Below are 26,971 nucleotides of genomic sequence, written 5' to 3' on the forward strand. Positions count from 1 at the left end.
CATTATCTAACAAATACGTATTAAGTGCCCACGTGTGCCTACATAGGGACTGGGAATTTCACAATGAATGAAACACACAAAAAACCTGCCTTCATAGAATTTATATTCTAATGAAGAAGGGAGAAGAGACAGATAAACACAACAAAAACTACATAAGTGGATATTAGGTGGCCAAAAAGCAAGAAAGCAGGGGTTTTTCCAGTTTTAAATAATAGGTCAGGGAAGACTTCACTGCAAAGATGATATTGGAATAAAATCCTGAAAGTTATTGACAATAGCAGCTAGGTCAACCAAAATAACAGAAATGTGAAAGCTGAGTGCCTTAGTCTGCTTTCTGCTGCTATAACAGAACATGACCCACTGGGTAATTAATAAAGTGAATAAGTTTATTGGCTTACAGTTTTGGAAAGTCCAAGGCCAAGGAGCCAGCAGTTTTGGTGCCTGGTGAGGCTATTCTTTTAGATAGCCATTGTCCAGAGGAGAGGAAGGCTGGATCTAAAATATGGCAGAAGGCAAAAGGGCTAAGAGAGAGAGCCCATTCCATGAGCCCCTTTAAAAAGGCGTTAAACCCACCCATGAGGGTGAAACCCTCATTGTCTAATCACCTCTCAAAGGCCCCACCTCCCAATACCATCACATTGGCAATTAAATTTCAACATGACTTTTGGAGCAAATGATCAAACTATGGCACTGAAGCAGTTTATAATTGGTTAATGTTATCAGCAAACTTTTCTACTAGGTTTAAAATAAGAAAATGCAAAACCAAGATTATAGTAATGTATTATGATAAATTAGATTTATAGTTTGGTCTCATTTTTATGTAAAAAGTTGATTTAAAATGCTGTATACATTTTGAGCCTGATGAATATGCATGATAAGATAAACATACTTGTACTTTAGGAGCTTAAGAAGTAAGTGATGAAAGTAAATAGATGTTTTACTTTAAAAACATTTTTTTTCTTGTTGGTATAAATAATGATGATTGATGGACCAGAATGAAGAATGGGGGGATCTTTATTTTTTATAATTATTAAATAGAGAACCATGGGTGATTTTTACCATTCATATAATATTGCTTCATATTTTTTACAACCAAATATAATGAAGAAAGTGAGTTTAAAAACTCAAAGGTGTATTAGAAGATCCCATTTTTCAAAAAAAAATTTCAAATCCTCTCTTTTCCTATTGCTTTAAGTATTATGAAAAAGCAGTGAAACAGCCTGGAAAGATACACATCATAATGAAAATGGTGATTACACTTTATTCTTTGTTCACTTCAGCAGTTTTTGTTTGTGACAATGAGCAGGAATCATTTTTATAATTTTTTAAAAGTTAATGTTTAAAAAGAGAGATCGTTAACAATTTAAAACAAATTTGATTTATTTTGAAATAAAAACATTTTAGAATTTACATACTAAAGATAAATAATAAAGATATTTGAAAAGGTATTCCAAATTAGATGTAACTTATAGAATGCTGAAATATAAGTACATGTTGTTTTATGAAATTTCAAAGACTTGGTATAATGGAATAGCTAAGATGTTCATTCATTAAATAGTTTTTTATTTGATTTTAAATAACAAAGAGTAATTGTAGAAGAATAAAGGAAAGTATACAGAGTATTTTTCCATTAAAATATTTTTATTTAACTGCTTCCAAATTAAACTGGTGTTTTCAAATGAACAGACATTTCTTTAAAAATGTCATTACTAAAGTTCAAATTCAACATGAATATACTTTTGTAATTCCTAACAAATAGTTAAGGGAAAAAAAATCTCTCTTGTTTATTGTGAATTTGTATAACGCTGACTCTACTGAGGAAACAATGACATGTGGCTTAATTATAATATAAACAGTACAAAAATAATTTTAAGTTTCCATAATTTCAACATATTTCTCATAAAATACTTGGCAAATGAAAAGCAACACAAGCCCCGTAGTTTCCCAATAATTATTCACAGTATAAATTTGAACAAGTAAATATGGAAAATAAACAGTATCATCAAAACATGTTTTACCTTTTCCCTAAGTTATATGTGAAACCCATTTGTATACACAGGGAACTCAACCTATCTAGTGTCCTTGGATAGACTTTTTCTTCCTAAGACGCATACTCATAATTGTTTAAATCTTAGAACTGCATCCAAGAGGAAGCTTAACAATAGTGATTGTTTGTTTTGTAGGTTTTAAAGACGCTAGAGTGCCAAAGAAGACTTTGAAGTGTGAAAACATTTCCTGTAATTGAAACCAAAATGTCATTTATAGATCCTTACCAGCACATTATAGTAAGTCATTCACTGTTTATGAATTCTTTCTTGGAGGGGGACTGATATGTTTCTGTGTGTGAGTATTGCGGGCCTTGCTAGTAAAGTAAAACTGTGACAACTTCAGCATTTGTTATTAAACTCATATGAACTTAATGTGGTACAAAAAGGCTACGGAACATAATAAAACTAATTTATCTCTTCATTTTATTACTGTAAGTTTCCAGAAAAGAGGAACTTGAAAGGAAAAAAATACCCAAACATCCATAATAATAATGGAACAATAAAAAATGTTATCACTTAGCGATCATCAGCCTGCATAGTTTACACCCTTTGCATGACTTGGTGGAAAGAAGAATAAAAGTAAAAGAATTTCTGAGTTTAGGGCTATATTTTGGTTTGCATTTTCAGGGCAATTAATTCTGTAAACTTTCCCTTAGTTAGATATGTTTAAATAAATTCTTCTATGGGTGGTTAGTTTTAGTAAAGAGTTAAGTAATTCATATTTTAGTACGTAATTTTCCAAACTCCAGTGGAAGTATACATGCTCTCTTCTGGTCCATAAACAGAAGAGAGATTTCCTTGCTGAATTCAACATTTGAAACTCAGGTTTATATGAAGTAGATACAGGTTTTATCGATATTTAAGGAGTAATCCATAGCCTCATTTTCACTTGAAATAAAATGCTGTTTTCTTACTCTGCATCCATTTCTAGATATCATCCTCTTTCTTGCCCTCCTTGGACAAAAAGTTTAATATATTATAATTATTTGTAATGCCTTCTTCCCCTCCATTCATAACTTGAACCATTGATCTGACCTCAGCCATTCCACTTCACAAAAAGGTCTAATTAATTGGCCTCTCTGGTGTTAAGTCCAATAAACTCCTCAGTCCCCTCACTCCTTCTGTCCAACTCTACTGCTCATTACTATTTTCTTGAAACTCTTCTCAGATTTTTCTGGTTTTGTTTCTTGTGTTCCTTGCTGTTGGTTACTTCTCAGTTTTCTTAAGCAAGCTCTTCTTTCTGTCTGACTCTCTTCTTTTTAATAAATTGAGGTATAATATAAATAAAGTGCATAAATCTTAATTGTTAAGCTTGATGAATTTTTACAAATGTATTCCACCCATGAAACCATCACTCAGATTATAAGTACCCAGAAAGACTTGCTCATATACTTGCCTCATAGTCATATACAAGTTATTGACTTGCTCAATAACTTGCCTCAAAGGTAGCCAGTATTTTACCTCTATTATCATGGGTAAGTTTTGCTTATTTTTGACCTTAATATACATTTCTGAAGTCAACATTGCATCTATGAGATTCATTCATGTTGTTGTGAGTAGCACACTTCCACACTTTTACATTGCCATGTGGTTTTTCATTATTTGAATATGTCATAAGCTATTTCTTTAGTCTACTGATAACCATCATATTCTCTTTGAATGGCAATGGTGATTTCCTAGAATTCAGGCAAATATATATGTGTGGCTTCATTTCTTTTCTGTTTTATTAGTCAAATAGTCTGTGTTTGCCCCAATGCCAATCTATCCTAATTTCTGTAGTTTGCCCCAATACTAATCTATCCTAATTTGTGTAGCTTTAAAATGTGTCTTTATATATGGTAATGTAAATCCTCCAATTTTTTTCTTCTTCAAGAATATCCTGTCTAGTTTTAGTTCTTTGTATTTCCATATAATTTTTATATTCATTTTGCCAATTTACACACACACGCACACAAAATTGCTGGGAATGTAATGATTCTACAGAGAAGAGATAATATAATAACAATATTGAGTCTTCCAATCCATTAACAAACCATGAATTTCATCCAAAACTAAATGTTACTTATTTTTATCTTTAATTATCTCAGTAATGTGTTATAGTTTTCCTTAAGAAATCTTGTGTATATATATTTTTTGATGTATTTTTTGATATTTGTTGTTTCAATGTAATTGTAAAAGTATTTGCAAACTGTATTTTCCAATTAGTTGTGCTTTTTTTTTTTTTTTGAGGTAGAGTCTTACTCTGTTGCCCAAGCTGGAGTGCTATAGTGTGATCACAGCTCACTGCAACCTCCATCTCTCGGGTTCAAGTAATTCACATGCTTCAGCCTCCCCTGTAGCTGATATTACAGGCATCCACTACCATGCTCGGCTAGTATTTTTGTATTTTTAATAGAGACAGAGTTTCGCCATGTTGGCCAGGCTGGTCTTGAACTCCTGGTTGTTTATGTTTAAGAGAAAAATATGAAAAAATTATTTATAATAACCATAATATAAGATAATGTAAGCCCACAATGTAAGGGCTCTGATAAGAGACAATGAAGATGACTCTAGAGTATGTAACAGGAAGAATTAATAACAGGAATCCTTCTGGAAAGGATTTCTAGGGGAAGTAACATATCAGCATAGACCTGAAGGTTAGTAGAAGAAGTTTGTCAGTTAAAGAGAGAGAAAATGACTTTTCTGAATTGGAAAAAATAAGCGTATGTGAAGTCGTCTGAAGGCGCGATATAATACTACACGATTCAAGGAAATGAAAGAAGTTTAATATGGTTGGAACAGAAAACATTTCAAAGAATATGATTATGTTGAATGGCTTTCACTCTTCTATTTGATCTGACCAGGTCTTATTACTGACTGCCATGCAGCCCCCACACATGTCTTGTCAGACGATCTGGTGAACCAGTCATTCAGTTTCTTCTTTTAACATAGCAGAGTATATGTATTTAGTTTTTACATTTTTAAAAAATTATACTTTAAGTTCTAGGGTACATGTGCACAATATGCAGGTACATAGGTATACATGTGCCTTGATACATAGGTATACATGTGCCATGTTGATTTGTTGCACCCATCAACTCATCATTCACATTAGATATTTCTCCCAATGCTATTCCTCCCCTCACCTCCCACCCCCTGACAGGTTCTGGTGTGTGATAATCCCCACCCTGTGTCCAAGTGATCTCATTGTTCAATTCCCACCTATGAGTGAGAACGCACGGTGTTTGGTTTTCTGTTCTTGTGTTAGTTAGCTGAGAATGATGGTTTCCAGCTTCATCCATGTCCCTGCAAAGGACATGAACTCATCCTTTTTTTATGGCTGCATAGTATTCCGTGGTGAATATGTACAACATTTTCTTAATCCATTGATGGACATTTGGGTTGGTTCCAAGTCTTTGCTATTGTGAATAGTGCCGCAATAAACATATGTGTGCATTTGTCTTTATAGTAGCATTATTTATAATCCTTTCGGTTTATACCCAGTAATGGGATTGCTGGGTCAAATGATAATTCTAGTTCTAGATCCTTGAGGAATCGCACACTGTCTTCCACAATGATTGAACTAATTTACACTCCCACCAACATTGTAAAAGCATTCCTATTTCTCCACATCCTCTCCAGAATCTGTTGTTTCCTGACTTTTTAATGATTGTCATTGACAACTGGCGTGAGATGGTATCTCACTGTGGTTTTGATTTGTATTTCTCTGATCACCAGTGATGATGAGCATTTTTTCATGTATCTTTTGGCTGCATAGATGTCTTCTTTTGAGAAGTGTCTGTTCATATCCTTTGCCCATTTTTTGATAGGGTCGTTTGTTTTTTTCTTGTAAATTTGTTTGAGTTCTTTGTAGATTCTGGATATTAGCCCTTTGTCAGATGGGTACACTGCAAAAATTTTCTCCCATTCTGTATGTTGCCTGTTCACTCTGATGGTAGTTTCTTTTGAATAGCAGAGTATATTTAAAAATCAAACTGCATCTGGACATCTAAAGTTCAGCACTGGGACCTTTTCTTGAGAATTTTGTTAACTATAGCAACATATTTAGGCTATGGTAATTACCTATGTGGTAATATTATATTATACCATATTACAAAACGTGAATAAACCACATATTGCTATCACATTTTTCATTACTTTCGCCAATATCAGACTTAGACATCAACTAGCATTCTAATTTATAGCCCTTTTAAATGAAGAGATCTGTGAGCTTTACAGTTTCCTTCATTCTTCTTATTCTTGCTAAGTGTATATGAGAAAAAACCAACTGTGGGTGTGTGCATATGTGTGTGTGTGTAAATTGTTTTTTAAAAAATTCCCTGCTATGGTTTTCACAGAAGGATATTTTTCAAAATATGTAAGTGAGCAAGCACACTCAACACTGAATGATATTAGTAAAAAGGAAAGTTGGAGTGAATCAAGCCAGCTTACTATTAATAGTAATGAGCTCTTGGTGCCAAACAGGCTAACACAGTTTTGGCTGCCTCAAGGCCAGAAGACTGGGCTCATTTTCACCATTCCTGTGATGCAGGGACATGTTGGAGAATCCTGTGGGCTGATGCAGCAATTTGCAGCCAGCAAGCTCGCTTGCTTCCAATGGTGCTTGGATTTTAAGAAGCTGGTAGGAAAACAGAGTGACAAATACATGACAGAGTTTAGTTTCCATATGTTTAGAATCATTATGATGTGACTTCCAACCTCAAGGATTTTTGTACCTTCAGAATTTATTGAAGTTTTTTTTTTTTTTTTTTTTTAACCAGGAGCCATCAATTTCACAAGTAGAGGTCAAGTATAAAATATTTATAACATTTTCCATCTTTTTATTCTGAAAATATGAGTCATATGTCTGAAGTGAAAAAATTCACACCTCTTTCTACCACCTATTAACAATGGAGGGGCACTGTCCCACATCCCACAGAAACTAAGGTTGTCTTCACATTAGGGACAGTAAACCACGTGGATCTGGCAGCATGATTGCATAGTAAAATACAAGAACTTTCAAAAAATATAATTGTAGGATGACTGGAAATTTTACCAAAAATGTAGAAAGCTATTATTCAGATTATTACAGTAACACAGGAAAGAAAACCACCACTGAATAAGTAATCAAAGAACTAGTGTTCTGGTAGGAGTTCTAGTCTTACCAGTTACATGTTCATGAACACGTAGACTCTGACTTTTACCTGCCTCATCTGAAAAACAGGGTATGAATAGGACCTGCTGTGTCTGCTTCACAGAGCTTTCATAAGTAGTAGTAAATTGTTATGTGCACAAAATTATTCCTTTGAAATAATGAAATAAGATATTTTCAGAAAAGTTAGATGGTGAGATGCTGTTACTAGAAAATCAGAAATATAAAAGTGGTAAAACTATTATTACAAAAGCACAGGACTGTTAATGAGTTAATAATGAGTTTTTTGGCAAATAGTAGAATTTCTGTGAGCACTCAAAATCTAAAAAATGAAGAAGAAGAAAGCTAGTGTATTGGGATTCTCTAGAGAATCAGGACCAATAGGAGATATTAATTCATTAAGTATGTGGTATTAATTAATTTATTATGACAAACAGGAGATATTGATTAATTTGTTGATTTATTATGAGAAATCAGTTAATTGATAATTAATTGACTAATGATTGGCTCACACAATTATGGAGGCTGAGCAGTCCTACGATCTGCCATCTCAAGCTGGAAACACTGTAAAGTTGGGGTGTATTTTGGCTTTCGTCTGAAGGCCTGAGAACCAAGGGAGCTGATAATGTGAATCCCAATCTGAGAGCAGGACGAAATGCAAGGCGATGTCTCAGCTCAAACAGTGAGACAAGAATAAATGGGGATGAATTCTTCCTTCCTCTGCCTCTGTTCTGTTTGAGCTGTCAACAGATTGGGTAATGCCCGACTGCATCCGGGAGGGCAATCTACTTTACTTGAGCCCACTGGTTCAAACGGTAATGTGATTTAGATATACCCTCATAGGCACATCTAAAACAATGTTTAATCTGGACAACACATGGCCTACTGAAATTGATATGTAAAATTAATCATCACAGCTAATGATAAACTCCTAACTTGTCCTTGATATCATTCATGCCCTGCCACAAGCCTCCCTTAGGGGGCGAAAGTGTGCTAATTCAAAGTAATGTCCATATTTCTGCCTCTTTTTTTTTTTTTTTTTTTTGAGAATCGCTCTGTCCCCCAGGCTGGGGTGCAGTGGCGCGATCTCGGCTCACTGCAAGCTCCGCCTCCCGGGTTCACGCCATTCTCTTGCCGCAGCCTCCGGAGTAGCTGGGACTACAGGCGCCCGCCACCAAGCCCGGCTAATATTTTGTATTTTTAGTAGATACTGGGTTTCACCGTGGTCTCGATCTCCTGAGCTTGTGATCCGCCCGCCTCGGCTGCCCAAAGTGCTGGGATTACAGGCGTGAGCCACCGCTCCTGGCCGTTTCTGTTTCTTTACTGCACAACATAGATCAGAAATTCCTAGAATATCACCAGGTTTATCTTTCAGTTCTCAAATTTCTTTTTAGTTCGTTTAAAAATTTTCTCAGCCTTTTTTTATACTCCCACTCCCATATAGTCATATTTCAATTTGACTTTCTTTTCCTTGAACACTGTAAGTATAGTATAGCTGATTAATGGATGGGTTTGTTTCTGTGCCTGTTGATTAATTATGCTGGTTTGCAGACTTGGTGTCATGACTCGTTATAATCCCAGTTATCTTTGATTTTGTGTTGAACACTATGGTGAAAAATAGAAGTAATCTTTTAGAGATAACTTATTTGCTTCCATCAGGCCCCTGGGGATACTAGCGGTTTGGGACAAATGTAATCCCAGTTCCAGATTGGTTTTCTGGGCAGCTTGTATTACACTAAAATGGGTTACCAGTACATAGAAAGGATGTTCACGTTTAGTCCTATGTCACAATCTATGGAGATTTTACTTTGAAAGAGGAGTGTGGTTTATCGGGGTTCTTGTTCTTAGAATGCTGATCAATCTCTCAAGGCTGCGCAGTCTCTTAGTCCTCTCCTCTTCTGGATCAGCAAATGCCCCTATGGCAAAACTGAGCTCACCTCTCTGGGATTTTTTGTGCTCTTTTTCACCTTTGCTCTCTGTTCTGGTAGTTAATGCTGGCTCCCAAGTAGCTAGGATTACAGGCGTGGGCTACCATGTCCAGCTAATTTTTTGTATTTTTAATAGCGATGGGGTTTCACCATGTTGGCTAGGCTGGTCTGAAACTCCTGACCTTGAGTAATCCACCCTCCTTAGTTTCCCAAAGTGCTGGGATTACAGGCCTGAGCCACCATGCCTGGCCTGAACCTTTTATTTGTTGCTTAATGAAAAGAACAAGTAAAGCAGGGAGAAGGTTTTTAAGAAGTGCCTCAAAATAGGGATAAAATATCTAAAATTGCATTTGTTAGCATATCCATATTTTCAAGTGTATTGGATCTATTAGCCTTAAGGTTCACATTTGAAAACCATCAGTTCTAAGGCATCTTAAATCTGAATGAACATGACTTATCATCTAGGGCAGTAATTCTAAACCAAATAAATATGACTTCCCCAAAGCGCCAAGGATGTGTGAGAAAAACTTTTCAAATGCACATGCTACTTCATGTGTTCTAATGAGCTTCTCTAGAAAGGTGAAGGTGCGCCTGTTCTTCACAGTCCACTCAGTCACTGTTACTCCAGGAGAGTGTAGATTTCCTCATAAGTATGGAGGTAGGAAAAGGCTGATGTTCACACTTTTTTTTTGTGATGCTACAGCTATTTAGTTACCATTGGACTAGAATCTATATTATACTTACAATTTAGGTGCTAGATATTTGGGAAGTTGTTTCATTTCAGTGTTTTAAGGATATTATAGTCACTATAAATTCATGATGAATATATCATTAAATAAATATTTTACTATTTTCTTTTTTAAAGAAAGGGTCTGCTGTATTGCCTAGGCTGGCCTCAAACTCCTGGGCTCAAGCAATCCTTCCGTCTGAGCCTCTCAGATAGCTGTAACTATAGGTGTGCACCACAGAACCCAGCTAAATTAGAAGTTTAGAACGAAGCTGTTAAAATTAATATTTTCTTGTATTGGTTTTCACTGCTAGGGCAGTCCCTGAAATCTTGTTCCTTTTTTGTTTGAAACTTCACTTTTAAAAATTCTGTTTTTAATTGACATATAGTAATTGTACATATATACGGGGTACAGTATGATGTTCCATTATATTATACATTGTGTAATAATCAAATCAAGATTTTTAGCATATTCATCATCTCATACATTTATCATGCCTTTGTGGTGAACACATTAAAAATCTTCTGTTCTATTTTGAAATACGCAGCACGTTACTATTAACCATAGTCATCCTGCTGTACTGTAGAACACCAGTACTTATTTCTCCTACCTAACTTTGTACCCATTTACCATTCTCTCCTCATTTTCTCCTCCCTCCTATCTTCCCTAGCCTCTGGTAACCACTATCTTACTCTCTACTTCTATGGCCTCAACTTCTTTAGATTCCACGTACGGGTAGATCTTGTGCTATTTGTCTTTCTGTGCAAATACCTAATTTATTTTTATTTTTTATTTTTATTTTTTGAGACAGAGTCTCGCTCTGTTACCCAAACTGGAGGGCAGTGGTGCGATCTCAGCTCACTGTAACCTCCGCCTCCTGGGTTCAAGCCATTCTCCTGTCTCAGCCTCCCAAGAAGCTGGGATTACAGGTGCCTACCACCATGCCCGGCTAATTTTTTTATATTTTTAGTAGAGATGGGGTTTCACCATTGGCCAGGCTGGTCTCAAACTCCTGACCTCAGGTGATCCACCTTCCTTGGCCTCCCTCCAAGTGGTGGTTTACAGGTGTGAACAAAGGACAAGATTTCCTTCTTTCTTATGGTTGAATAGTATTCCATTGTGTATGTGGACCACTTTTATTTATCCATTCATCCATTGATGGGCACTTAGGTTGATTCCATATCTTGGTTATTGTGAATGTTGTGAATGTTGCAATAAACATGGGAGTGCAGATTTGTCTTCAACATACTGCTTTCATTTCCTTTGGATATATGCCCAATAGTAGGACTGCTGGACCATATGGTAGTACCATTTTTAATTTCTTTGAAGAACCTCCATACTGTTTTACACAATGGCTATGCAAATTTACTTTTCCACCAACAGTGTATAAATGTTTTCTTTCTCTACATCTATGCAAGCGTTTGTTATTTTTGTGGTTTTTATAATAGTGATTCTAGTTGGGAAGAGGTAATATCTCATCGTGGTTTTGATTTGCATTTCCCTGAGGATAAGTGATGTTGAACATTTTTTTTCATAAACTTTTTGGCCATTTGAGTGTCTTCTTTTGAGAAATGTCTAGTTAGGTCTTTTACTTGTTTTCAAAATCAGATAATTATTATTATTATGTTATTGAGTTGAGTTTCTTATATATTCTGGATACTAGTCCCTAAACTCGTGATTAAAAGAGGACTTAAAATCTTCCTACTGCAATAAGAATGCACTCTGTATTTGGTTTTATTTTTTAAAATATATACAACTATAGGCCAGGTGTGGTGGCTCACACCTGTAATCCCAGCACTTTGGGAGGCTGAGGTGGGCAGATCACTTGAGCCTAGGAGTTTGACACTAGCCTGAGTAACATGGCAAAATCCCATCTCTACAAAAACAAAAACAAGAAACAAAAATTAGCCGGGTGTGGTGGTGCGTGCCTGTAGTCCCAGGTACTTGGGAGGCTGAGGTGGGAAGATCATCTGATCCACTGCACTCTAGGCTGGGCGATAGAATGAGACTGTCAAAATAAAATAAAATAAAATAAAATAAAATAAGATAAGATAAGATAAGATAAGATAAGATAAGATAAGATAAAATAAAATAATTGCCAAATTGAATGTATATACTTGTGCAGGTGATAAATTTCTTGTTCAAGGGGAGAAGAATCTCAAGTCACATTTCTGATTTTGATTTTCTTTTAGTGATGTCTTCTAGAGCTAACAAATTATGTTCCAAATTAGATGTTTTGAGCATTAAGATAATTTCTGCATATGGCCAACTCATGACTGATAAGTTTTGAATAATACCAAGGTTAGGTATTATTGTTAGACTAAAAATAGATAATGCTGATCATTCTTTAAAAATGTAGGTGAATAATAGCAAAATGCCTGTGCTTCATAGTTATATTAGAATGAAACTCCACACCTGAAAGTGAAACTGAAAATAAGCATCTTATCAAAAAAGCCTCATGATTTGTTAATGACGTCAATGCAGCCATTAAAAAAAAAAATTCTGAGAAGGTGCCTATTGCCAATTGTGGTGATCATAATCTCTGCATTCAGTAATAACATATAGTCTTTGTCATACTAACAGTTTTTAGTTTTAAAAATTAGGCAAAGTTAGGTTGAATAGAGAAAAACAATATTTGCATGCAGAATCTACTTTATTTTCCATCAGCTTTGTTTTATGATTGTTTCTTTGGTTCTTGTCTTATAACAGTAGAGTTTTAAACAGATTAGGAAGATCATCAAATTGATTTTGTATAAATTGGTTCTTTTTTTCAATGCCAAACATAGTTACATATATCAATATACTTATCCAGACTTATCCAGAATGAATTTAATCCAGTAGTTGTTTTCCTAATGAATAGGAATTTGTAATTTTGAAAAGAAAAAGCATCTTGGTTTTTACTATGGAAATGAATATGAATGCAGAAAGACACTCAAAGTAATCCAAGACCTGAAGGCAAAGCTTAATCTTCATGACTAAGTCGGTGGATTGAGCTTAGATTTGACATCTCAATTGAAATATGACATCTCTCTCTGCCAACTACCAGCCACCATTGTCCTGAGTCATTAGTTTCCCTTGGAAAACACTGGTTGTGAATTCAGTAATATAATTTCCTCTGGCACTATCCCTGAGATATAACCAAACATCTCCTATCCAAGTTGAAACCTAGCGCAGTCTGGACTAGTTTGAAATTGCTTGTGATAGTGGCCCCAGGAAACATGGTAAGCAATTCTTAAAAGACTATTTGGATAATAATTGACTGAAACTGAACATCTTTCTCCAAGAATATGTGCTTACTTTATTATAGATACTCTCTTATTAATCTTTAAAGCTCTTTGAAAGAGATGGGCACAGACACAGAATGGCAAGGCTGAATTCTAGTGAAAGGTCATCATTTACTATCTATGAGTAACTGGGAAATTACTGAGTCTCTCAGAATCTCATTTTACTCATTTATAAATATAAATAATAACACCTATTCTTTAGGGTTGTTGGGAATATTAAATGACAGTTGGTGTCTACTAGGATGTATGACATATGGTTCACATTCAATGAGTCCTTATAATAAAAACAATCTTTTTGTCCATGTTATTAATAAACATTTAGTATATGAATATATTTGCAGCAACTTCAAAAATCAAATATTAAATAATGGATAAAAATATTGCTCATAGTTTTTATGATACAAGGAAGGTTTCTAGGTATTTGAAAATCCATGTAATATTAGAAATTCTTAGATATGGAAAAAAAGCATAGATGATTTTGGGAGGGGGCATCATTATGTGCAATAATTATTATTGAGAGGGTTTCTTTTGCAGAGAAAGCTAATTTTAAACAGATTTTCAAGAGCATTTTCTCATTGTATTTCAGGCCCAGTTATCACCTGTGTAGATTCATTTTCTGCATGTGGATGTCCAGCTGTTCAAGCATCATTTGTTGAAAAGACTATCTTTGCTTTGTTATATTGTCTTTTCTCCTTTGTCAAAGATCAGTTGACTTCATCTATGTGCTTCTCTATTCTGTTCCACTGATCTGGTTTGTTTGTGTATTTTTTTTTTTTTATTGCCTGTACCACACTGTCTTGATTACTGTAGCTTTATAGTAAGTCTTGAAGTTGCATAGCGTCAGTACTCTAACTTTTCTCTTCTCCTTCAATTTTGTGTTTACTATTCTGCTTTTGCCTCTTCATATAAATTTTAGAATCAGTTTCTCGTTTTCACAGAATATTTTGTGATTTTTGTCGGGACTTTGTTGAATCTATAGGTCACAATGGAAAGAAATGACATCTTTACATTATTGAGTCTTCCCATCCATGAATATTGAATATCTCTCCATTTATTTAGTTCTTCCTCGACTTATTTCATATGAATTTTGTATTCTTCCTCATATAGATCCTCTACATACATTGTTAGATTTATAACTATTTCATTTTGGAAAGTGCTAATATAAGAAGTATTGTGTTTTTAATTTCAAAGTCTACTTGTTCATTTCTGGTATGTAGAAAAGCAATTGACTTTTGTATGTTAATCTTATCTCCTGCAACCTTGTTATAGTCATATAATTAGTTCCAGGAGTATTTTTTCAAATTGATTATATTGGGTTTTCTTCATAAACATACATGTTATCTGTGAACAAAGTTTTATTTCTTCATTCTCAATCTATATACCTTTTATTTCCTTTTCTTATCTTATTGCATTAAATAGGACTTCCAGTACAATGTTGAAAAGGGGTGATGACAGGGGTCCTCCTTACTTTGCTCCTGATCTTTTTGGGGAAGCCTCCATTTGTCATCATTAAATATGACATTGATTATAGTTTTTTGTAGATGTCCTTTATCAAGTTGATGAAACTTCCTTCTATTTCTATTTCGCTGAAATTTTTTTCTATTATGAATGGATGTTAAATTTTGTCGGATGCTTTTTATTCATCTGTTGATATGATCATGTAATTTTTCTTGTTTAGCCTGTTGATATGATGACTTTAATTAATAAACTTTTGAATGCTGAATCAGCCTTGCGTATCTGACATAAACCCCACTTGGTCATGGTGTATAATTCTTTTTTTTTTTTTAGACGGAGTCCACTCTGTCACCTAGGCTGGAGTGCAGTGGTGTTGTCTTGCTCACTGCAACCTCTGCTGCCAGGGTTCAAGCGATTCTCTTGCTTCAGCCTCCCAAGTAGCTGGGATTACAGTCACACACCACCATGCCCAGCTAATTTTTTGGTATTTTTAGTAGAGATAGAGTTTCACTATGTTAGCCAGGCTGGTCTCAAACTCCTGACCTCAGGTGATATGCCCGCCTTGGCCTCCCAAAATACAGACATGAGCCACTGTGCCCGGCCTGGTGTATAATCCTTTTTATATGTTGTTGGACTTGATTTACTAATATTTTGTTGAGAACTTTAGCATGTATGTTCATGAGAAATATTGGCCTGTAGTTTTCTTTTCTTGTAATGTCTTTGTCTGGTTTTGGAATTTGGGTAATGGTCTCCAAGAAAGATTTAAGAAGTATTCCCTCTGCTTTAATCCTCTGGAAGAGGTTGCAGAGAATTGATATAATAATTGATATAGTTTCCTCTTAAATGTTTGGTAGAATTTAACAGTGAAGCCATGTGAGCATGGTGCTTTCTGTTTTGTAAGGTTATTAATTATTGATTCAATTTCTTTAATAGACGTGTCTATTTAGATTGTCTATTTCTTCTTATGAAAGTTTTGATAGATTCTGTCTTTTAAGAAATCGATTCATTTCATCCAGGTTATCAAATTTGTGAGCATAGAGTTGTTTGTAGTATTTCTTCTGTTATCCTTTTAATATCCATGTGATCTGTAATACTGTCCCTTATCATTTCTGGTATTAGTAATTTTGTCCTCTCTCTCTCGCTCGCTCTCTCTCTTTTTTTTTTTCTTAGCATGGCTAATGTCTCATTGATCTTATTGATTTTTTCAAAGAACCAAATTTTGGTTTCATTGATTTTCTCTATTTCCTGTTTCCAATTTTATTGATTTCTGTTCTAATATTTACTATTTTTCTTTTGTTTACCTTGGATTTAATTTGCTCTTCTTTTTCTAGTACCCTAAGGTGGTAGCTTAGATTATTGGTTTTAGTTCTTTCTTCTTTTTTAATACATGCATTCAGTGCTATAAATTTCCCATTCAGTACTGCTTTCAATGCATCATTCAAATTTTGACAAGTTGTGCTGTCAATTTCATTTAGTTTCAATTATTTTTCTGATTGTTCATTTCATCTATGTATAATAAAACTTTGGCTACTCAGAACTCTTGGATGTTGAAGGTATTTCTTTTTTAAAATAAAGTTGAATAAGCATTATTTTGAAATATTTTTATGCTTCTCTGACTTTTTAAACAAGATATGCTCATTATTCATGTCTTCACCTCTTTGATGCTGTATTATAAATTGGAATATTAATTACACTATTAATGGAGTGATTTCTACAGAAACTATTGAGTGCTGTCTGATTTTTGTCCCTATATTCTACTACTGCTGGTCCTTATCAATCTGTCTACACTATTGACATTTTTTTTTTTTGCCTCCTTGCATTTAGACTGTCGCTACTCACTTTTCAGTATTGTCAGTATCTGAGCCTCTTTTTAATCAATTATGAACTTTTCAACCAGTTAAGCAAGCCTACTAAAATTAAGGGAAGTGACCTCTCCTAAGATTAAAACAAGAAATGCTTGAGTTTTAGATAAAGACTTTGTAACCTTTTCAGTTGCTCCAAGAACTATGTGAGTTCCTGCTTCCTCATTCTGCTTTAGTGAGTAGAATTGTTTAATAACTGTTTCCCATTTAAGTGACGTGTCTAATGAAGTTCTCTACCTGTTAATGTTTATTGTGTTTATGCAAGGTGTTAGGCTAATAGCACATTTTAATATTCTTGCATATGATTTCTAACAAATGCATTACAATTCGTGCAATTTGTTTGCTGGTTATTGCCTTGGGTCCATAGGGTTTTGAAAGCTGTCCTGGAAACGTCATTCAGAAAATACTTTTGATTGATTGCTTCAGTGAACAGCAACAACAACAACAAACGAATCTAGTACGTCTTGCTCTGAGTTCACCTTTATAAGCCAGGGCTTCCTAGTCAACAAGTACAAAGCCTGATTGTGCTCCTAGAATACCTGCAGTCCTGATTTACATTTTTTACCAAGTGCTTGGTAAACCGGACTACAAAGAAGTGCTGATGGTCAAGCTGTAGTGACATTTTAAGGCACAATCTAAACTTCCCAATGATACTGTGATGAGAGAGAAGAGAGTGGAAAAAGAAACAACCTCAGATCAAATAATGTTTCTAGTATGCATGCTACTTGTTTTTAAGTAGACTGTTTTAAATTAATCTCAAGGAAAAATTGAGGTTCTATGTTGGAAGCTTATTTTAAATTTACTGTCATTTTATTTCCAGGTGGAGCACCAGTATTCCCACAAGTTTACGGTAGTGGTGTTACGTGCCACCAAAGTGACAAAGGGGGCCTTTGGTGACATGCGTAAGTACCCTTATTTTCTTTGCTGTTAAACATGTGTAATTATGGTTCACCCTTCAATTGCTTGAGTTCCTTGACAAATCGGAGATTCTGCCTTCTTCAAATGTGGTTATGTTTGCCTAGATCTTTGAATGATAACATTCCAAACAGTTCTCTGATGCTATCTGTCAGAATAGCATTTTACCGGGGCCTTAAATTAGCCAAAGTCACAAAGGGGGCCTTTGGTGACATGCGTAAGTGCCCTTATTTTCTTTGCTGTTAAAACATGTGTAATTATGGTTCACCCTCTAATTGCTTGAGTTCCTTGACAAATCAGAGGTTCTGCCTTCTTTAAGTGTGGTTATGTTTGTCTAGATCTTTGAATGATAACATTTCAAACAGTTCTCTGATGCTATCTGTCAGAATAGCATTTTACTTGGGTCTTAAATTAGCTGAGGTCACTTGGAGTCAGACAAAAGGACTTTCTTGTGATGTACACATCTTGGGAATTCAAAGAAATTTTGTTTAATTTTGCTTCTACAAGAGTACTGAGTAAAGACTTTAAACAAGCTGCCTCTGTGAGGTATTATACATTTAGAATTTTTAAAATGTAGTTTTTCTCTAGTTCTTATGCCTTTGAGTATGTTTATTTTGTATGCAATAGCCATAGAAACTGGTATAGGACAGCCTGAAATGATGTGAACCACAGCCTGAGGATAATGCTGAATTAACTTGTTGACAGTATCTTCCTTCATGCTTTTAAAAAAAGGCAGTTTTCCTTGTGGAATCTTATTATTTAAATGGTTGGAATTCATGCAGGTGGGAATAGAAAGAATAATGGATACAATGAAGTATTATGACGATGGGTTTGATAACATCCTAGATTTAATAATGTCTCAGATTTGTTACCATCTTAGATTATTAATATGGGAATGGATAATTTAACTCTCAAAACAGGTTTTGGTAAAGGAACAGAGATTGCAATATATCATCCAGGAAGCAATGTAGGGTTCCCAGCCCAAATGACATTTCAACTGGTACCTAAAAGAAAAGTATCTTGGTCATGAGAGCAAGAAGAAGTCCTAGGCAGAGAAAACAGCACGTTCCAAGGCAAAAAAGACCAGAGTGCTTGTGAGGAGCTAGAACAGACCCAATATTACTAGAGAATAGATAACGGGGATGATAGCCTAGGATGATAAGCCGTGGTAAGACAAAGACTTAAGACTGAGATTTTTTCATTAATGCAATGGGAAGAATTTGGTGGCATTTAAGTAGTAAGTCATACACCTAAATTTTCATTTTTCAAAATGTTGTGATTGTAGTATATTAAATATATTGGAGAAGAATATGGAAAATAGGTTTTTCTTTTTTTTTTTTTTCAAAGAACAGGAGGGACGTCAGCTTGTTGAAATGGCAATGAAAATGCCAATAAAGAGGGAGGAGTTAGATACTAAGAAAAGAAAGAATGTGAACTTAAAGCTTCAGTGAATGAGGAGAGTCCAGGAAGCTGGTAAATGTCAGAAGCGAGGAGAGGATTGTTAGATAGAATCTAACAGCAAGAGTTTTGGCTGAACAGTGGTTTTCATGGCAGGTGAGGAAAGCAATGGCAATGTCTTCAAAACTAGCTTCGATCAGAGGTTTACATTTTAAGTTTATCTCAGACTTCAGTTTAAACCATCTAATCATCCCTTTATTAATATTTTTCTGAAGGTATTCTTATTTTGCTTTTCACAATTCTTTTCATTTTCACCATTTTAATGAGAATTTACTGAAAGAAAGGCCCTTGTGAAAGGGAAGCCTCATTAGAAGCTGTATTTAGAGACTATTACCCACCATAATCTTAAGATAAGGTATGAGTTTTACAACCAAAGAGGTCATGCTGTGTGTTGGAAAAGCCATTCTTAATTCAACTAAATTCTATGTCAGTAGCTTGTCAGGCATGCAAAAGACAGAGCTAATTTGACTTTTAAAAATACAGTTATTATCTCTTAGATAAAGCAGCAGCAACCCACCCCCTCTTTTTTTTAATCAATGCAGAGTTCTGTTGTGTAGAGACAATGGCTATTATTGTGCTTAAGATGAGTCCAACAGCAGTTCAAACTTTATGCCCCATGAGTCTCTTTCAACTGGTGTGGATCTGATTTTCTAGCAACTTCTCATGGTACACCCAGGTACTTTGGCAATGGTTACTTATTATAATTAGAATAGTGAAAAAAGCAATGCTGAAAGTTTCATTTTAAATCTCTTTGAATTGATATTGATAATATTACTAAAAGAATGAACCTGAGATATTAATTCATCTCCTGGGACAGAGAACATTTAGATTTTGGATCCCCACAGTGTACATAACACAGATTAGACTCTTAATTTTAGAAGCTTCCTTTTTAAGGTGAAGGACCCATGGAAGGAATGGCCACTGAAGATTAATTGCTATGGGAGAAAGGACAGTATTATGGCATTCTGTTAGAATTTTTATTCAGCATTTGTAATTGGATTATTTTTGAATTACTGCTTTTTTTGTGTGGGGAGGGAGTTGTTGCCAACCATTTACATCACCTTAATGAGTTCACAGGAGTCAGGAAGAGACAAAAAGAACATGAAGGATTTTTCGAGAAATAAATGTAGTGATAAAGTTACTATGGAAAAGTGAATTGATGATATACAGTGCCAACCACTTTGTTTTTGAAAAGTTCCGTAGGAGATTCTAGTGAGAAAAGGCACAGGTATTAGCCATCACTTTTCTGAGAGGAATTTTGATGATATTTCTTGGAGAGTTTGATCTAGACAAATTACCAAATAGCTGAATTTGGGGTGTTTGTATATAGCAGTTCTTTAAACATAGACAAGAATAGAACTATAAGAACTATTTTTTAAAAGTCCTAAGATCTGTGAAGACCAGGATCACAGAACTCTACATCCTTTTCTGTTGTTTATAGTGTCTGCATTTATTTATAAAGGTAGAGCACCATAAAATTCTACATCTTGGTAAAGAAGAATGATGGATTACTACTGGAGTTTTCTGCCCTGCTTGTGTGTGTGAGGGCTTTCTCAAGGGTATCAAGACAAATAAAACATCAAATAGTTAATCCTTGGTAAAATATTTATATCTCTTTTTAAAAAGGATAATACTAAATCCAGCGCCTTATACATATGTAACAAACCTGCACGTTATGCACATGTACCCTAGAACTTAAAGTATAATAATAATAAAGGATAATACTAAGGTTATATCTACTTTTTATTTTGTCCTTTCATAAATCGTGCTACCCTAACTAGCTACATTTAGAAATATGCTTCTGCACTGTTAAAACATCAGAATAAAATCAGCAACACCCAATAAACTGTCTTTTGAAGAGTCAGAGCTGACATTTTAATTTATAGCATCTCTTTCATTCCTTGTTTTCACTTGAGGGCATTGACAAGCCAAGAATAAGACAGCTGCCAGTTCCTTCCCAGTCATGGTTGCTAATCTCAGTATTACTCAAATGTAGTATTTATACCCAGTGCTCCAGTAATAACTCCTTCTGCATTCTTATGTTTACAGTTCATAGGAAGAGGCAGTCTGAAGTTCACATTTACACCTAACTCAAAATCATCACTCTATTTTTATCTTTGAAATAAGTAACTTGCATTAATTTGATAATATTAATGTAACTCTTGCTTTTAAACCTACAGGAAGTTGTTGTAGATATGATATGTAACAAGCTACATGTCAACATCATGTTGGGTGCTAAATGTTGGGTGAATGTGTGTCAAACTCTATATTCTACATTGTCCTTTTCCTCTTTTAACAGAAGATAAGTTTGCAGAATGGCTGCAGTGAGTGTAGTATTTCAATTGGTCATAGAATTTTCTTTGTGCCTGTGAGAAACAGAACACACAACTCTGGCCACAAACTCATTTTATAACCAAATGAAATAGCTGACACAAATGCAATAGCTACCTTATTGAATTTCTGCTTCTTTTAGAAAGTGTTGGGGAAAACACAGATCCTGAATGATAATGGAGTCTAGTCTCAGAATTCAGAACTATTAGAGCCATGTTTCACTCCCTGAGATGAGATTAGATAAGAAATGCCATCATGTTTTTTACATGATAAAATACGACAGAATATTAGAGTTTTAGAACTATCCTAATTATGGATATGTATACTGAGGATTCTTTCCTTGTCTGGTCCTTTTATTAGACACATGAACTCTTTTTCTTTACAGAATTAACATCATAAACATTAGAGCTTCTAAGAACAGTTATAGGATTGCAGGTGGATCTAACTTAAGTATTCAAATGACAACGGTGTTTAATGCTCGCATTTAAACTCTAATAAAAAATACATATGCTTGGGAAAATTATGAACTTATTGTATTCAAGCCAATTTTATAAGATTGTGTTGATTAATATCTTAACTACTTCTTTAAGATTTTCTTAATAACCTCAGGCTCTTAATATTCAAAAAGTCTGTGTCTGTAGGTAAATGATATTCTATTTCTGATAACTTCCTGGCAAGATTTGGATCAAGTTTCTAGTTTTTAAAGGGTTGTGCCATTTGCAGTTCTAAGGCTGGACCTAATCTTCCCCAAATGGTGCTTCTTAGATTTTAATGTCTGTATGAGTCACTGGGGGTTTTTATTCAAAATGCAGATTTTGGTTTTGTAGGTTTGGGGAGTAGATTCCAAATTTCTAACATACAACTGATGTAGACATTGCTGACCCATGAACCACATTTTGAAAGGCAAGCTCTAGGCAATTTCTTCTAGTTTATGTTTGCTTACCCTGAGATCTACAGGACTTGTGAGCAGAGCAAAGACTTTAAAAATCCATGATGGAACAAAGATTCTAAGACGTTTGTTTTTCACTGATTTTACTTTTGTAAAATAAAATAATCATGAATACCTTAATGCTGTTTATTTTTGAAATTCTTATGAAAGCATGCTTAATTACATAACTCATTACATTATCAATGAGAATGATAGAAATAAACATAAATACCTTAAATCCACAGTTACATTGTTAAATTCTGAAATTATTTTATTTATTTATTTTTATTTTTATTTTTTTTTGAGGCAGAGCCTTGCTCTGTCTCCCAGGCTGGAGTGCAGTGGTGTAATCTCGGCTCACTGCAAGCTCTGCCTCCCGGGTTCACGCCATTCTCCTGCCTCAGCCTTCCGAGTAGCTGGGACTACAGGCACCTGCCACCACACCCAGCTAATTTTTTTGTATTTTTAGTAGAGACGGGGTTTCACCATGTTAGGTAGGATGGTCTCGATCTCTTGACCTCGTGATCTGCCCGTCTCAGCCTCCCAAAGTGCTGGGATTACAGGCGTGAGCCACCGCGCCCGGCTAAATTCTGAAATTATTTTATACTAAAATCACGAAAATATCAGATTACAAGCCATGAGAAAGGAAGAACATATATTTTTATTGTTTCAAAAGTCACAGTGCTCACTTCATGTTAAATGACTAATACATGAAATGTACTATACATACACACACATTTACAAATATAGTCTTTCCCTCATACATATAAAGGTACCTTCCATAAATAGTTTAATATGTAATTCTCTTTCAGCTTAATTGGTGATTGTGTGATATTTGACTGTGTGATATTTGATTGTGTGATATTTGTGATCCATCTAAGAACCCAGGCAGCATCACACTAGGTACCCTGCTTTTAACCACTGCAGCATGGTAAAATATTGTTTTATTCTCTCCTGCAAAGAGCTTTGGTTCCTATGTGGCACGCCTGTGATGTAATATGTTTCCACTGTATGAAGTTTAGGTAAATCCTTGCTGCTAATGAAAATATGGTGCTTCTCCCAAACGGAAGTTTAAACTTTCACCTTTCACACATTGTCAGAGAATTGTAAGCACAAAACCAGGGTGATTCCAAACAGAATGAAAAAGTTTTTTCAAATGTTTTAGACCACATGCTTTCTTGTGGGGACTTGTGAAAACTTGAGTTTGTTCTGCTTTATGGCCTTGAGGAAAGAAGGAACCCACTGTGCCTTCGCCTCTCCTTTAGTGGAGATGTGCTGTCTAGGATGAGTCAGCAACAGTTCTGATGTGGGCCTTGTGATGTGAGGGATGCATGTTGAACATTTATAAGATTCGTGAAATAACTATGAAAATTTTTTAACAGTTTATTTTGACAGTATGTTCATACATAAAGTAGATATTCTAAATATATGCAAATGTTCAGTTCTTTTTAAATCATGCTGTGTTGCTTTTTATGTCTTTGCAGTCCTGTGGAGAAATTTCTGAAAGTGTACACATCACCGTGTAATGGTCCGGATAGTCTCTATATTCTTGCTTAGGGCCATGAAATCTTCCCTTACATGATTTTTTCCAAATCACATTAGTTTTTATTGTGAGCCCCATTCCCTAGAGAAGGGGAACTGTCAGTGGTCTCCCTCTCTCCAAGGTCCTACAGGAATTCTAGGCATTTATACTTGCCTGTAAATTAGGAGTAGGGCTTGCATAATCTTTGCTGTTTGTCATCACTGGCATCGACCCTTCTGTTAAATGTTGTCTTCATGGATTCTGGCCATCCACTTTTTGGCAGGCACTGAAATGCCTTTCAGAGCAGTCTTCCCCAGCGATCACGCAGCACATCAGGGAGATCTTACTGCTGTTCTCCCGATGATGGTGGTTAGAGTTCAGACTTCATGGCCATCCTGTAGCCACCATCCCGTGTACAATACACAAGAAGCACGGGCTTCTAAAACTTGTAGAAATGAAAGAAAACCCAAATGCATATAACATTTTCAGGAAGGGTAACCCTCTTTCCTTCAGCTTTATCTTTCCAAAGTTGCAGCCTCAACCCTCTCACCTGTAGGGCGATCTGCTTAATCCTCCTCAGAGGTCCCACTTCTCAATGCAAAGTGTTAATCATTCTCCGGGAAAAAGGAGCTTAGAACTCAGTCTTCCTATTTGTAAATGTTGGAGTGAGAGGCAGGGTATTGGATATTTAGGGAAACATTATCTATTTAATCTTTTAAGAGTCTTCTTTAGCAACAAGAGCATGTAGGAATCAGTGTGAAAATAAATGATCTGTTTGGTAGCTATTCTTGAGTTTCACGGTGATCAGAAGCTCCAGGAAAGATGGAGAGGGCAGACTGCTCACGAGCCCTGTGTCCTTGGGCAGATTACTTCTCTTGTCTCTGCCTTCCTCCATCGTGGGAGATATTGTGAGCACTGAACGAGTTGACATATGCAAAGTACTTATATGCCTAACACACAGAAAGTGCTTAATAAATGTGACCCATTATTATCATAGTTACTTCAAACACAAATATGAAAAGACATCTATTTCTTCAACATCATCTTTGTATGAACCAAGAATATTATTTTGGGTAGTCTGTGCATTGGACTAATTTTCAATTTTTCACCTTAGAGACAAGAAATTTCCATTGTGAATTTCTGTGTTGAGCAAATTATCGGACCCTTCTTTCTTAGCTTGAGAGAACAAAATGGAGAATGGTATCTCCTTTGTTAAACTCTTTTCCGAAAACACTTGGGTACATTTCACTCCCTGTGCTCCCTCAGCAGCTGTCTAGACTTCTTTGTAACACTTGTCACATGGGAGTGTAATCATGCACTTTCAAGACTAAGGCCTGAGGCTTACTCACAAAAAAAAAAAAAAAAAAAAAAAAAAAAAAACGCGGTGGCTCAAGCCTGTAATCCCAGCACTTTGGGAGATCGAGCCACTGTACTCCAGCCTGGGCAACAGAGCGAGACTCCCTTGGTCACAAAAAAAAAAAAAAAAAAAAAAAGCTTAATTCTGAGTCTGGCATAGTAGTAGGATCTCAGGGAATATTGAATGAATGAGTAAAATATATGACAGTGGGTAATTATTACTTTATTTTTTGATATTACTTCCTTTTTTGCTTCAGTAGAGACAGAATTTTAGAAAACAATTTTATACTTCACTTTTTAAAGATTATAAATGACTCTTGTTTCTATCCACCACTAACTAGAATTTTTCTGAGGTTCAATGCACAGGAAATTTTACGACACCTTTGAATGAATTTAATTAATCTTTTTTTACATTAATTATGGAGTTTCAAATCTTATTTTTTATAAATGGCGTTGCTGTTGATCTATACTTTAGCCAAAGTATAGACCGGCAACCCTAAAATATATCTTTTCTGATACAAATATTTCCTTAACATCAGTCTTCAGGTTATGACTGAACATGAGTTTTAGTTTATTAATGGTTTTGGAATGTTTTAGAGTATCCACCCAAGATTTTAAAAATTCTAAGTATAATGAAATTATTTCCCAATGGTCTTTTCGTGGAAGATAATTTCAAGATGAGTAAAGTGTTTCATAACGCATGTCTCTCTCACGTCTCTTATCTTGTCTTTTCTGTGTAGTGGAGAAATATAATGTGTTAGTAAGGCATTATTGTTCCTTCCTTATCTGCTTAGAATGTCAGGTAGTTTACAAAGTTGTTAAGTGGTTTTATGAATACAGTTAATCCTTTTCATCTCTATACTTCATTAGATTTTTTTGTTTCTGCATGTGTATTCATGTGTTTTAGGTCTGATGAATACAGTGAATAATACTCTACGATATTTCAATAATATCAATTGTTCAAAAACCATATGCCACTTCTGTAGAGAAAGTATGTGATTAAAACCTAATGGAATTAAATTTAAACAGGGCTAAATGTTTCTTAAATTACCAAGGACAAGTATGTTCTTAAAGTTTTTATGTCTAAGAGAATACCTCTGCTGCTCTAAAAATTTAAACATTTAAGTGAACATGCTTACCATACGTTGTTTTAGTATATCTTAATATCATAAAATCTTTCTTAAAAATAAAAATTAGGTAATGTAGAGACTGAAGTGATGGATTAAACTTAGCTGAGCTGTGGTCTGAGGGTCTTTATAAATTTTACTGGCTCCTTGGATGCACTTTTTCATTCTCACTCCTCGCTTAATATATCAATATATTTTAATGAAATAATTTGGATAAAATTCCAGACAAAACTATTTTTTAGTTGATGTATAAGAATAATTCAAATCTCCAGATGCAAAACAAAGTGACAACTTTGTGATTTTAACTTCAGAAATGAAATATTAAAGAAATATAACCCAGCACGTATTCCAGCAAGGTTTGACTAATGTCTCTATCAATAATTGCTGAGTGTGTGCTATGTAGTTAGTACTTATTTAGTACCTTGAAAATTACAAGAAAAATAATGTAATATCTACTGTGGATAACTTTATGGAGTGTGTAATTTATAACAAAGAGGAAGCATGGTTTAGTGGTTTAAACAAGGTCTCTGAAACTGGCTTGCTTGGGTTCAAATCTCCCTTCTACTACTTATTAACTGTGTGAACTTGGACAAGTTACTTAGCTATTTTATGTCTCAGTATCTGCAGCTATTAAATGGGAGTAATAATCCTACTATTATTTATGAAGCTTAAATGAAATTATGGCATAGTATGCACAATGGAAGTGTTGGTTAAATAAACAAAAATTTAACAAAATTCTTAGGACTTTACATTAGATATACTTTATGTGTTCATTTCAGTGATACTATGAGATATGTACTGTCTTTATTTTAATTTTACAGGTGAAGAAGTCTGGTTAAAGTTTAGTTAAGTATGTAGTCCAGAATCGCAGAGCTGTTACGTTTTGGGGATGGAACTC

The 26,971-nt window shown here is 34.9% G+C and overlaps 1 protein-coding gene across 2 annotated transcripts in view; it reads left to right on the plus strand.

The window, feature by feature from the left end:
• The window catches only part of PLA2G4A (phospholipase A2, group IVA (cytosolic, calcium-dependent)), a 154,503-nt gene that overhangs the window by 29,549 nt on the left and 97,983 nt on the right, over nucleotides 1-26,971 (plus strand). For both annotated transcript variants that reach the window (XM_011999161.1, XM_011999162.1), the window contains exons 2-3: nucleotides 2,184-2,285; nucleotides 17,257-17,338. In XM_011999161.1, coding sequence (XP_011854551.1) covers nucleotides 2,253-2,285; nucleotides 17,257-17,338 — 115 coding nt within the window. In that variant the 5' untranslated portion in view covers nucleotides 2,184-2,252. The remainder of the gene's footprint in view (nucleotides 1-2,183; nucleotides 2,286-17,256; nucleotides 17,339-26,971) is intronic.

This window comes from Mandrillus leucophaeus, unplaced genomic scaffold (assembly GCF_000951045.1).
Source record: "Mandrillus leucophaeus isolate KB7577 unplaced genomic scaffold, Mleu.le_1.0 Scaffold584, whole genome shotgun sequence".
NCBI lineage: Eukaryota > Metazoa > Chordata > Mammalia > Primates > Cercopithecidae > Mandrillus > Mandrillus leucophaeus.